Source organism: Arachis stenosperma, chromosome 3, assembly GCF_014773155.1.
Source record: "Arachis stenosperma cultivar V10309 chromosome 3, arast.V10309.gnm1.PFL2, whole genome shotgun sequence".
Lineage (NCBI taxonomy): Eukaryota > Viridiplantae > Streptophyta > Magnoliopsida > Fabales > Fabaceae > Arachis > Arachis stenosperma.
In genome coordinates this window covers 25,491,236-25,505,038 of record NC_080379.1, presented here as the reverse complement: position 1 = coordinate 25,505,038, position 13,803 = coordinate 25,491,236, and the positions used below count along the sequence as shown (strand labels likewise).

General features: G+C 36.5%; 2 protein-coding genes across 9 annotated transcripts; one reads left to right on the top strand and one right to left on the bottom strand.

Moving 5' to 3' along the window:
* LOC130968936 (protein NUCLEAR FUSION DEFECTIVE 6, mitochondrial-like) lies at positions 1 to 3,206 on the top strand. 8 transcript variants are annotated; one of them, XM_057894456.1, is made up of 4 exons: positions 3 to 247; positions 356 to 477; positions 999 to 1,051; positions 2,969 to 3,206. In XM_057894456.1, the coding sequence occupies exons 1-3, from the start codon at positions 105 to 107 to the stop codon at positions 1,004 to 1,006; spliced, it is 273 nt and encodes a 90-aa protein (XP_057750439.1). In that variant the 5' UTR covers positions 3 to 104; the 3' UTR covers positions 1,007 to 1,051; positions 2,969 to 3,206. The 8 variants fall into 8 exon arrangements, with proteins under 8 accessions (XP_057750434.1, XP_057750439.1, XP_057750436.1 ...); XM_057894453.1 differs by lacking the exon at positions 2,969 to 3,206 and adding an exon at positions 2,359 to 2,807; XM_057894454.1 differs by lacking the exon at positions 2,969 to 3,206 and adding an exon at positions 1,536 to 1,765.
* Positions 3,207 to 3,296: 90 nt separating this feature from the next.
* Positions 3,297 to 4,578, bottom strand: LOC130968935 (uncharacterized protein At4g28440-like). The gene is made up of 2 exons (XM_057894448.1): positions 4,184 to 4,578; positions 3,297 to 3,910 (listed from the first exon to the last, which is right to left on the bottom strand). Exons 1-2 carry the CDS (start codon positions 4,443 to 4,445, stop codon positions 3,720 to 3,722), a joined length of 453 nt encoding a protein of 150 aa, XP_057750431.1. The 5' UTR covers positions 4,446 to 4,578; the 3' UTR covers positions 3,297 to 3,719.
* Between the last annotated feature and the right edge of the window lie 9,225 nt (positions 4,579 to 13,803).

Sequence of the window (13,803 nt, the reverse complement as noted above, 5' to 3'; positions counted from 1 at the left end):
AAGAACCATACAACCTCCAATAGCAACGGCTACGACGCTGCAAAGGGTTTTGGTCTCGCTACTAAAAACCCTACTTCTATCCCCAAACATTTCCGTTCCCTAAAATGGCCACCGCCGCCGCCAGATCCATCTTCCGGTCATCCTCCGCAGCCCGCTGCGCCTTCCGCGCCGCGGCGGAAGCCAAATCCTCTCGCTCAACGTTCTTCCGCATGGCCTCCAATAAACCTCTCTCCCAATCCACTCGCAGGTAATTCAAATCAATGCTTTTCCTTGAAGCTTCTTATTTGGTTATTTATTTGTTCATTTTCAATTTCCGAATCAATTATTGATGCATTGTTTCTGTGATGCACGAAAGGATCCCTGTTGAATTGAGTTTCTGTGTGGAATCGATGATGCCGCTCCACACTGCCACCGCCTCCGCTCTTATGAATTCAATGCTCGCAATTTCTCGCCACAGATGCGGTTGGATTCCTGAAGGTATAATAATCCTTTTAACTTCTCTCCTAACTGTTCTCAATTTTGGTTTCAGTACACCTTTTAATGGACATGTTTGTTGACATTGCCATTATATCATGAACAGTTATTTCTGTTCTTGATGGCTAGTGGAGTTAGTTAGTTTTTTAGTTATTCATTAATTTCGGTGTCTTCCAACTTGATGGGTACAAGTCGTTTCTGCATTGTGAATGAATCTATTTATTCATTCCCCATTCATTAGATCAATTATTGATAGGCCTTGTTCGCAAAGTGCAATTGATTGCAATGCTTTTGGTGTAATTAATCATTAATGTGGATGCCAGTGTTAGTTTGGGACTCGATGGTGAGAATTATTTAAGAGGGATTTAGTAAGAAATCTTTGAGAGTTATGTTGTTTGAGAATAAAATAAAATAAGAAGAGCTTAGGAAAACGAATGGTTTTGATTTGGGTGTTGTGTGCTCCCTCTCATTGGGTTTGTGTTTGCTACGATTTTCTGACAATTCAATTTTGCTTTTTGGATTAGGTAGCTAAGCATCTCTAGGATACCTTGATGTTCTTTCTCCAATTAGTTTTCTGGTATGTTTCTTTCAATTCCTGAGTCTTGTGAGATTTAACTTTTAACATATAGGGCAATTAAAAAGTGTATGTAATGCAATTTTGCCATGTGCAAAGGAAAAAAGTGGTTCATTTTTTATTTATCTGATGCTTAGCCCTTCGTTTCTCCATCTCTCTAAAAAATTTGTATATCTTAACATGCCCCCTCACATAAAAGCTATTTGGCCAAAAGTGTGAAAAATGCTTAAATCCACCTTCTGGTGCTGAAATTCAACTTATTTTATTTAGAAGAATGGAGGTGTCAAGGTATCAAACTCAAGAACATCTTGTTCTTGAGGTTTTGATACCATGTCATAAATAATCTCTCCCAAAAGTTCAAGTTATTAGTTTTGCAAAATGAGTGATGTTATATCTTAACAACTACCAATGGTGTACCTAAGTTAATGGATTAATGTATTCCCTGAATCATCTTTTTCCACTTATGCTTTAGTGAACCCATACGCAGTCCTTTTGTTTGTAGGCCAAATGCAGACTACTTGAAGAATCAGGAAGCGAAAATAGGATGACATGGACTTCCTAGTTCCTATCATAGGATGTTGAGCTTTTAATAAATGATTATGTTGTTACTAGGAACGTTTTCTGAAATCTATAACGAATTATTTAACATTTTTCGGAGCACATTTGTTGTGTTCACGGATTTGTTGAACATCATTATGCAAACCATTTCTTAGTTTACGTTGTTGGTTATTTGTGCCTCTATTTATGCCCAAATTCTAAACATTAGAGGACAGGGACTTCGTATAATAAGATTTTGAGCTTTAAACAAAGAATTTGTCATCTTGAAATAATTACAAGACAACCCCTTAAGTGTATTTTCTGTAGCACATTTTTGTGCTCCTGTATTTGACATTTGTCATCATGCAAAATACACCGTAGTTTACATTGTAGTGTCTCATTATTAATCAAGCCTAAAGTTTATGCATCTTGATAATAGTTGGCACTGGTTAGGAAATGAAAAGCATGTCAAGGTCGTTTTTCCAGGGGTTCCTTCTGGATGAACAAGTAATTATTGATTGAAAGGGTTGAGATGAAATACTCCTGACACCCACATAGGAGATTTTCTATAATCCGGTGTATTTGCCCACAACTTGTGTGTTATTTAGAGGCATTGTGCATATCTGTCATGATTCTGTTGCTGAAATTCTATCATTATAATCATATTGTAGTAAATTGCAATTCAATTATCTTCCTGATTTGTTTTCACCATAAATTAGGGTCAATCAGTAATATAAGGGGTTATAGTGTATTGATCTATTTTGTTTAACCAGATTGCAATGATGATATGTGATAAGTGTTCGGAGGATTGAAGCGAACTTGTATTACAAATCTGTCATGTGAGACTATCTGCTGAGAAAATCAGGAGTTTTGACTGAGCCATTTGGAAGGGCATCTTGTGTCCCAATAAGGAATTTTAGGCCTATTGTTAATTTACTTTCTCAAATATAAGTTGAGATATTTTTGCATAAAGCTTTATTTTGTTTTCCATGTTACTTAAAAAATTTGTATTGAATTAGACTGGGATGTTTAGTGAATGTAGGTAGTTGGAAATTCTGTAATTCCAATAGAATGATAACGGGAATTTTTGAAATGAATTGAAATATTCAATGAATGTTGGTATCACGTTGTTGTTTTGACTAGCTGGAGTTGGATACTGACATTTTTTTCCTTTTGTATGGAAACTAATGGGGCACTTTCAATTGACATGAAAATTTGTTCATCATTTTGGCCTTATTGCTTATGTATTCTGGGTGGTTCGTGATGTTTATTTATTTTATCTTTCAGAAGGAGATGGGTCATGATGTGATTACTACGTGCATTATGCTCAAAACTTTCTTGGTGATTTTTTCCATCTTCTGATTAAGTGTTTTGCTTATCTAGATCTGTGACTTCCTGACCAACTTTTGTACTGAGTTGGTCCGCCACCAGTTTTCAGAACCGTGCACTCCTTTCTCATGAAGGTTCGCATAGCATCCCAATTTTGTAAGAGATACTGAAAAATACTGTGATGCATTCGCTGTTTTATTTTAGCGTGATCAAATATTAATCATGTTCTGTTGAGTACATTTTGGCAAGAAACATATGCCGAAATAAAGAATAAATCCAAATGTTTTTTTTTTTCATTTGCCCATAATCACTCAACATGAGAAATATTTTATGACCCAAATAAAGAATAAATCCAAATATTTTAAGATACGAAGAAAGGAAATGAAGGAAAATTAGAGAACGTGTTCATAATAATACCAATAACAAAATAATACGTCAAAACTCAACTGTTAAACTGTGATCCCACTTGGCCACTTATTATACATTCCATCCGATACTGTTGAGATTGAGAGTTGATTCAGCATATGCATTCAAACATTTTCGTCATTTGTGTGCATGGGGCAACTCCTAACTGAATTTGTGGAAAGACCAAGGGATATATTATCATACGTAGCCAATAAGGCCAATATAAAACAAATATTTGCTTCGCATGTGAAGCATAGGCACAATAATAAGCCTAACACACAACCAAGACTTTACCACATGAAAACTGCACAGCAATCAAATCACTTACGGTCAAAACAAAAATCAGAACCTCTAATAACTAGAAAAAAGATTCAATCCCCCAGAAAGGAAGAAAATATAATCACTCCTCAACTACATTAACCAGTTCATATTCAACTAAAGAAAGATTGTTGTCCTCTTTAACTTGAAAGCTTGCCGGTTCAGTGACCTCAATCCTCCCCCATTTATCAACTGCTAGCCTCATGGATCCCTTGAACATGTCAATCTTTGCATTTCGCAGAATTAACGTCGCCCCTGGATTCATAACGTCCACTGAACCCAAAAAAAGAAAAATTAATTGCTCGTCATATTTTTATTGATAATTTTTTTTAAAAATAATAAACACAAATTCGTAAGAATTATAATTCGAAGCAAACATATTCGAACTCCACAATAACTATTTTCTACAAAGTTGTGGGAGAGAAACAAAAAAAAAGTAAGAAATAAGAAAGACCAAATTTAAAATTAGGTTACTCCAATTCTGTGAGAAATGAAATAAGGAAGTCGAGTTCATAAATTAAAGAACAAACGCAACAGAAAAGGCACCTTGTTCGTTACGAGCGGTGAAGATGACGGTGCCGGTTTCGTCTCCGATGAGGCACTCGGAGATGCGAGAGGGGCGGCGGGAAGGGCGAGATAGGAGCATGGAAGAAGAAGATCGAGGTCCCTTAGTTCCTACAGTCTTGACTGGCTTCGAAGAAACGACTTTAACGGTCAACGTGTGACCGTTGGTTCCCGGTTTCAGCTGGTCAACCTTTATGAACACTGGCTTCCTCTTTGCCGCTACTGCTGCTGTTGCTGTTGCCATAATCTCAGGCTTCTTCTAGAATCTTCGATTACTTAATGGAGTGAAGAAATGTGTTGCGTTAAACCCTAATATTTGTTTCATTTATTTTTCTTCGGATTTGGGGATTTAATTCATCTTTGGGCTTTTCTTTTTCTCCAGTTTCTGAGTGACACACGTTTTTGGGCTTGAAAATGTATTCATGTGTTTATGGTTTCAAAAACGGTAATTCACTGCAATACTACATGAATCCATTTTCTAACTCAATTTAACTACCTTTTTTTTCCTTATCCTATTTGTTTTTTTCTGTTCATTTAATTAATTAGTTTTTAGCCTAAGCTTAGAATCCAATATACTCCTAATCTTATAAATAATTGTACACGGTCAATTGATATAAATTTATAAGAAAAAGATATTCTATTGTTGAACTTATAGTTTCTATTATTTATAAACCTCATTAATTTGATTTAAGAGTGATTCGATTTTTATTTTTATATTTTACTAACTTTTTCATTTTAAAAAAATTAATTAAAAAAATCATAAATTTAGCTTCATTAAAGAAAACTAGAGATAAGTATTGTTTTACTCTATAAGGTTTAAGGTTAAAATCAAAATCGTCTCTAATCTTATTTTGGATTTAAAATCATCCCCAACATTTTATTTGGTATTAAAATCGTCTTTTTAAATAAAATATTTTTTTTAATAACGAAAATATCCCCTTATTTCCAAAGTTCCACTCTTCTTCTTCTTCTTCTATTAACAACTTCTTCCTTTAACAAAATTTAGAACCATTATTCTTTTTCCATTAACAAAATTCAAACATAAAATTCTTCTTCTTTTATTAACAAAATTCATATCTAATTAAAATATTAAGAAATTTTTAAATTCATCTCTAATTACAAAACCCAAAAATCTATACATCTAATTAATAAGAACGGTCAAAATGAATCAATAGGTCAATTTCAATCAAATCAAATTGATACCTAAAAACTGTAACAAAATTATTCCAATAAATTAAAAAAATAAACAACATACTTAGAAATTGAAAAAACTTTACATATAAAGATAAAAAACTAAAAAAACATCAATTTATCACTTGAACTTTTCAATAATATAAATTATTGCATCTGATCCAACTTCAAGTAGTGTAGATTGACAAAAAATATCAGAAAATTTGTAGAGCTTCACGGAATGATCGATGGATGCGAGGCAAGTGAAATTGGGGCTAAGAGCGAGGGTGGTGATACCGTCACGATGGTGGCGGAAGGTCCTGAGGGGAGTGGAGGAGGGAAGGAGGGGGTTGTGGAGGACGACGGTGAAGTGCAATAAGGATTAGAGTTTCTTTTCTCTGAGTCTCTGCTTCTTTCATTCTTTGAATTTCTGCTTCTCTCTTTTTTGAAGATGTAAGTGAGAAGAAGAGGTTGTGATGGAAATGATTATCTGAGGGCATAATTGTCCGATGGACAATTTTAATACTAAATAAAATGTTTGAGACGATTTTAAATTCAAAATAAGGTTAATGACGATTTTGATTTTGACTCTGAACGTTAAAGACCAAAACAGTACTTATCCCAAAAAACTACCTCTTGACTAAGTCAAAGTTATATGTGACTGAGAAAATTAAAGAAGTGATTCATTGGTAGAATTGAAAGGAAAAATTACATTAATATTGTCTAACGACTAGACCCTTGGATTTTTTTTAAATAAATAAATTAAATATTTTATTTATGAATATAGATAATTTGTAGTTTATTTACTAAATTGTGCTCTTTTATTTATTTTATTTATAGTGCAAACGAGATAAGACATGTTTGCTGTTGCATGTATCACAGTTGCATGCGTATTGTGAAACAAGGCTTATTTCATTTATACTGTAAATGAGATAAGTAAGGTCCGTGCCTATATAGGCAAGTCATTTACAGCGTGACTGTTGTAACTTTCAAGCTGTTTTTACTTCCTTTCTTCCTCCCGTGGACATTTTTGTTGATATTATTGAGGTAATTAGACATTATAGCATGCGCAGATGCACGAGATGATGACATCAACCGCTTGAACGCGACGTGGCATATCGCTGTAGCGATCGACTTCCAAGTTAATGTTGTTTTTATTTAGTTAAATAAGCATATAGTTATAGTTAGGGTACTTTTATAAATTTAGTATCTGTTAGGTGATGGAATATATTTTTAGTAAGTGTTAATTAATTAATTTAATTAACTTAATAGTTAATTTAATTTATTTAGTAAATTTTTATTACGTTTTCTTATTTTTTTAATTCGAATTTTATAATTTTAATTATAATGTTGAATATGTTAGATAAATTATTTTACTGAATATTTGTTGTAATGTTATTGGATAAATTTTTTAAATGTTCGATTTTTAAAGTTAATTATTCAGAATTCATCTAAATTATGAAATGTGAAATAATTATTTATTATAATTATTATCTTTTTATTTCGAATATAAATTTTTTACTTCTGAAATAGATTTATTGTTGAAATGTTTTATTTTTTAACAGAGACCTCACCTACTACTTCCTAGATAAGTGAACCACACTCTTGCACCACCGGACGCCATTCTCCCTTACTTGAGGGAGGCTGGGTTTGGCAACACGATGCAACTTAGAGACTTTGTGTTTGACAACCACCCTGTTTATTCCATTCGTAGAGCGTTAGTGTTCAGAGACCCACACTTTTCACCTGCCTTGGGGTGAATGCACCATTATCCTGCAGGATGTTGTGTACCACCTTGGGTTACGCACGCACAGAGAGCCAGTAGGTGGATACTTGCGTGACTTCCAGACATGGTACCAGTACCCAACCTGAAAGTGGGTAGAGGAGCTCCTCGGTGCCAGGCCTCCTCATACTCAGCACCAGGAGTCGCAGAAGAAGGAGTCATTTTCCATCAAGTTAACATGACTTAGGGACCGAGTACGACTTTTGCCACCTACTACAAATGCAGCCACCTCTGACAGTAGACGAAGTGTTACATCCTGTTGCTGATCGAGAGTTACCTGATGATAGACAAGTCAAACAATCAGATCCATATCAAGTGGTAGTCATTATTAGAGAACTTCAAAAGGTGTCGCAGTCTGTCTTGGGGGTCTGCTGTGCTTGCATGGACGTAGCACTCGTTATGTTCTGAAACACATCGATTTATCATTGACATTGTTGGATGCACTTTGCTACTAGTCTCGTGGATATACCATAGATTTTTTTAGTGGTGCTCACCTGATAGACAGATTATGACGTTTTTCCTAGCTGTGAGGTAACTATTTTTATATATGGTTTTTGTCCTTTTTGTTAATGTAGTTCAACTTTTCTGGCATAAATTGATACAATGTTATTGTTGCATATGTCCACAGGTTGATAGGTATGACCCAGTAGAGTAGGAACCAGTTTGATAAGAGAGTCCTCCGATGGCGTCTTCGTTGGATCAGTTGCAATTGCATGTGGTACGCGGCGTTGTTTTATTTAGTTGTCTCTAAACGATTTGTTGTTCTATGAAACGAAAGTAACCTGATGAGGTATATTACACATTATTTTGCAGTTTCTGTGGATGCCATACAACGATCCAGCCTTACAGGCCATCACTCTGGACTGATTGACAGAGGAGACAGAGTGGGGGACACGGATGTCTGTAGTTTCCCTTGTCTGTTTCAACATTGTTGAGTTTTACCATGTTGATCGACTGGAATGCCAGTTCGGTGGCCAGCAGCTAGTGTCTGGAGACCCGGTCAATGTCGACAGGTTCCTCACCACCACAGGACAGGGAGAGGACGTGTGGTGGTCCACTTGTCATCAGGAGTGATACGATAGATGGATGGCTCAATTTAAGGGAGGTCACATGATTTCCATACAGCCATTCACAGACTATCGGTCTACGCATAAGTATTGGGTCTGGTACCAGCATGCTTACCGCGTTAGACATCTGTCTAGCCAGGACGTGCTTGATTATCCTAGTCTTTCAACTCTCCCAAATGACGTGTAGCCTATCGCCATTCAGCCTAGAGATGTGCTTAACCTTTTCCCAAATGTCCCTGATCATCATAGGCATGCCAGGGGGTTCGACCAGACACCTGGAGGCCGACTAGAAAGGAGAGAGGTGCACAGGACTGCGGAGTAGCTGTGGGCCTTGGAGGGAGTGGGTCAAACCTCACGGGGAGCGCTTAGATGTTGAGTCTGATGAGGAGGGAGAATATGCCCGACACGAGGAGCACGGTAACATACCATCTGGCAGGGAGGACTCACCACCGCCACCACCACCACTGGTCTTACAGCCACAGTCTATTCAGGACGATCCTTTTGCAGCTCTACCTAGCTGGGTGGATCTTGGTGCATCGACTAATCATCATGAGGCCAGCATGTTAGGCGAGATCCAGATTGACGAGGTATTTGAGATTCGAACCACTGACCAATAAGCCATGCAGCATATTGTGGACCAGTTCCACACGGTAGAGAGCGGAGTATCGGCCAAGGTCTTCATCATTCATCAGCTCCTGCTTCTACCTCAGTGTGGGTTCCTTACTTGTCATGGGGCCTAGCTACTCGTATGACACAGATGTGCGTGCTAGTGCTGAGTATGCGACACTACCATTAGTTGACTATAAGCGATTGATGACTGTATCCCAGCCGCTGCTGCCACACCACATTATCCACCTATGCAGGCTCACTACTAGACACAACCATATCCTCATATACTGATGTGCGGTACCATGATACTCAGTCATGCCAACATCCTCCACCTACTCCACCACCGCACGTATAAGCACTTTTAGCTCCACGACCTACCAGCCACCAGGCCCTTTCGATAGACACAACCTCCATTGTATGGTACTGGACATCGCTTGCATTACCCACCTAACCAGCATTGATGATATATTTTACATACTTTTTGTATTATTTATGTTGTATTATGTACTTTATTTAGGTTGTGTTACTGTCGTTTATTTAGATTGTGTTTTGTACTTTATTTAGTTTGTGTACTGACACTTTAACTAGTTTGTTGGAATTTAAATTTATCTATCATCATCTATTATCCAACTTATATTAGTTTAGTACCTGTTTTCAAGTTTACTTGAATAAAGAACGTTGATTACTAACTCATATTTTGCATTCAATTTGTAATAAATGAAATAAACCACAAAAATAAGATAATTAAACCATAGAAATACACGCCACAACTAGAATAAATGGAATACACCAAAGACATACACAACTAGTTATCCTCTATGGGTTAATTGGAACAGTCTCTCCGAGCATGGCCGGTTTGCGTACATAGCCCACACCATTATGAAACCTCATGAAAACTGGTCTGCCGGATACTTTTCTACGCATGGTAGGATTAGGATGCAAACGTGTCTTGTACCATTCTGGCCATAGCTTCTTGTTTGGTATCTAGGGAAACTCAACCTCGTGCACCTTGAACACAGCTTCTTGCATGTACACTGGATGAACATATGTTTCTCACTCGACACTTGCGGCGACACAAGAAACAAGTGCATGACGACATAGGAAATATAGTGACTAAAAAAGACCATAGTCACATGTTCTCCCACTCAACCGAACAAGGAATGAACCTTGACTTCAACCCTTAAAAGGATCTAACTCCTCCACCACAAACATTGAGGCCCCCTATTGTAGTGTGTAACACACATCTTGGGGATTCCCTCCCTATTCTTCTCAACAATAACTAGCAACCATTGAGAAAACTGATTACCTGCTGTTCCTGTGCCTCCCTGCTCTTCCTGACAAATAATTGCTGCAGCCTCTTGTAAGTGCATTTAACGATAGCTGAAATCGGTGAATACCACATATCCTTCAGAATTGCATTCATGCACTCGGAGATGTTAGTTGTCATGTGGCCAAACCTGTGATTGCTATTACAATGTTGTAACAATATTTTCTTATTGAATCTACTGACCCATTTTGCTAGTTCACGCGATAGCCCTCTCAAAGCACCTATGTACCACTCGTACCTAGCGTTGCTTAGACTATAAGCAGCATTCATGAGATATCACTTTCCCTCGGTAGATTTGAAACGAGATATAAAATTCGCGGCCATGTTCTTGACACAGTACGCATGGAATGCTAAGGGAGGCTTCCAACTACTATCATTGGCTCTAAGTGCGGCCTTGATCGCTTAGGACCTATCAGATATAATCAAAAGCCCTTCTTGTGGTGTCACATGTCATCTCAGGTTGGTAAGGAAGAACGACCAGGACTCCGTAGTCTCAAACTCGACAATTACAAATGCCATAGGAAGGGTGTTATTGTTATCGTCTTGTGCCACTGCAATTAGCAATACACCGTCATATTTTCCATACAGATGCGTGCCATCGACACAGACGGAAGGCTTGCAATTCTTGAAAGCCTCTACACAAAGAGAAAAAGCCCAAAATACCTTATCAAATTGGCTGCAGTTGTATGCCACCAAGTGGCCATCATAGTATGATACCTCCCGAAAATAACATATTATTCCGAGACAACAACTTTGTAATGCTTGCAGCAACTTTGGCATCTTATTATATGACTCATCCCAATTACCGTATATCTACGTAATTGCCTTTTGCTTTACCATCAAGACCTTTATGTATGAGGGTTTGAAATAATAGCTTTGCCTAACTGCACCTTGTAGAACAGGAATAGTAATTGATGGGCTGGACTGTATGAGGGACAGGATGACACTACAAATGAGAATGCTATCCAACTGTCGATGGTCCTAAGACATAGTGAGGGCTAAACAGGTGTGTGCACCGCCAAATTTACGCACCTCCCTAACGAATTAAACTATAATCGGTAGGCATTTAAAACCAAAAATAATCATGATAAATGAAAATATACATTATAATATAAAGTAAGGCTTACCAATATCTAAGATTCTGTTGGAGGACAACACGAAGAATCTAAGGACATCCTGCTACAAATTTTCTACAATGTACATGGTACTTTGATCGATCTAACTCCATAACTTGATACTCAGCACTTTTTCGAATGCTGTAATTCTTCAACCTTGCATAACTAGCTATCTACTTTTGAATATGTGACCAATGCGAAACTCAACACAACCATCTATGTTGTAATTATCCCTACCCATATTGAAAAATAAAATTTTCTCGTGCATCGTGTCCGAGTCCAATGTATGATAGTGATTGAGTACAATTGATAACTCTGGAATTGGTTACAGGGCAGGCGAAAGATACCGAACTAAAGCACCGGATGGAGTCTCTGGAACAAAATTCTCATCATCATCAACCTCAGAAAAAGCACTATCGTTGCTATTGGCAACATACTCCTCATCAAACTCTTCCATGTCTACCACTGGACTAGCACATTGTAGCAGTGGTGGTGCAAGAGGTGGGTTATCCTGGACAAAATTCGAGTGGCCAGAACCACCACCACCAACATCACCCACCTCCACAGAAAACTCCATCATTTGTTCTACCATAATTTTTCCATGAATATCAAACATGAGGTCACATGCTCATCGCCATCGAGCCAAAATAGACGAAACCGAAAAATTTCATCTCCTATCGATGCTAGCAACCTATACTCAGCTCTTCCAAACTCTTTTGTCCCGTTAGCACGAGGTTCGTCAATATTAGATTCTTTAGCTCAGATAAAGAATTTACTTTCTGAATACGTAACAGAATAGGATTATCAAACTCAAATATAACCCCAATGCTTCTCATAAGACAATTGGGATAAACACTTACAACAACATATCCATCACCACTAGACATTTTTACTAAATTTATTGAAGAAAAAGAGAGGAGAAAAAGAAGTGAAATATTTGTGAAGAATACAAATGGTTGCATATCCTTTTATAGCTGCTCGAGTTTCGTCATACTTATCTCGTTTACGGTGTAAATGAGTTAATTTTTCTAATATATCATTTACAATGTAAACAAAATAAGTTTGTGCATATCTCGTTTACAGTATAAACGAGATACGTATTGATCGCTCTCCATCATGTATTATGTGTGCAAACGTGATACGTGCAATGATAAACGTGTCTTATCTCGTTTATAGTGTAAATGAGATATATACAAGCTTATTTCGTCTACGCTGTAAATAAAATACTGTAAACAAGATAAGTAAAAGAATACAAATTAATAAATAGACTATAAATTATTTATATTCATAAATAAAATATTTAATTTATTTATTTTTAAAAAATCCCTAGCCCTTCTCTTTGTTTTTATAACATGTAAGTACTACCGCATTGCTAAAGGAGAAACGAGCATGTATTACTAATTAAGTAATATAGCAAGTAGGGGGTGTACATGGGTCGGGTCACATCGAGTTTGGCTTAATTTAGATTCGGCCTGAAATATAGATCGGGCCTAATTTTTAGACCATAACCCAATTCTAGATCTGATGAAACTTACGTACTTTCGGGCCGGATGAAAATCGGGTAAAAACCGGATGAAAACCAAGTCTTTAGTATATAAAAATCACCTAATCTCCAACCATTATTTCACAATTCACATAGTAAAATTCACTTAAAAAATATAACAAGAACCAACTCTTCTCTAAAATTAAAGCATAAACATAATTAATACTAATATTGTCTAATAACACCAAATATTTAAATCAATACAAATAACACAATATCATGCATTAGTCTAAAGTCTTATGCATTTTAAACATAAAACATTAACTTATAATGACTAATAACACAAAATATTAAGGTTTATAATATTTAAATTCCACATAAGAATAACCATCATCCATCACTAATAACACAAAATATTAATTGTGTATGATGACCGGGCCGAATTCGGGTGGCCCGAACTATGGCCTGGACCCGACCCGAGATAATGATCGAGTCTATTTTTGAGACCCTTACTCGACCCTACACCCGATAAAATCACATTAAATTAGTCCCTAAAGTGTTCGGGCCCGACCAGGCCGAGCCATGTACACCCCCCTAATAGCAAGTAAATGTATTTTCTCCACTTAAATTAGTTGGTATAAAATTCTCAATACTCAAATATTGTTTTGCCGTTTTCAATACAAATATTTTCTCGTTGGAACTATTTTTTGTTTTAAATTTTTTTAATTAAATTATTTTAGGTAATATAACTTAAACATTTAGATTCTAGCATATACTAGCTGTCTTATCTACGTAAGTGCTTACAATAAAGGAACGTCCAAAATCCAAAAGATAGTAGAAATTTGGTAAAATATTCATTTTCGGTTTCAAATAACAAAAAAAGAATGAAAGGATTAAAAACTGATAATCTGGACATATAGGCTAAGAACCGTATTACACACCTTACTAACGTTTTTACTCTCCTCTTCACATTTTCCCCTTCATATCCAATCACTACTGTTACAATTAAAAAAAAAAAAAAACCGTTCCAACACTTTATATAAAAGAA

What these genes read in the sequence shown, in the direction of transcription:
- LOC130968936 (XM_057894449.1), top strand. Translation starts at nt 105, where the DNA reads ATGGCCACCGCCGCCGCCAGATCCATCTTCCGGTCATCCTCCGCAGCC. An exon ending in CTCTCCCAATCCACTCGCAG is followed by an intron (nt 248 to 355) that starts GTAATTCAAATC and finishes GATGCACGAAAG; the next exon opens with GATCCCTGTTGAATTGAGTT. An exon ending in ATGCGGTTGGATTCCTGAAG is followed by an intron (nt 478 to 2,358) that starts GTATAATAATCC and finishes TTGTTTAACCAG; the next exon opens with ATTGCAATGATGATATGTGA.
- LOC130968935 (XM_057894448.1), bottom strand. Translation starts at nt 4,445, where the DNA reads ATGGCAACAGCAACAGCAGCAGTAGCGGCAAAGAGGAAGCCAGTGTTC. An exon ending in CACCGCTCGTAACGAACAAG is followed by an intron (nt 3,911 to 4,183) that starts GTGCCTTTTCTG and finishes TTTTGGGTTCAG; the next exon opens with TGGACGTTATGAATCCAGGG.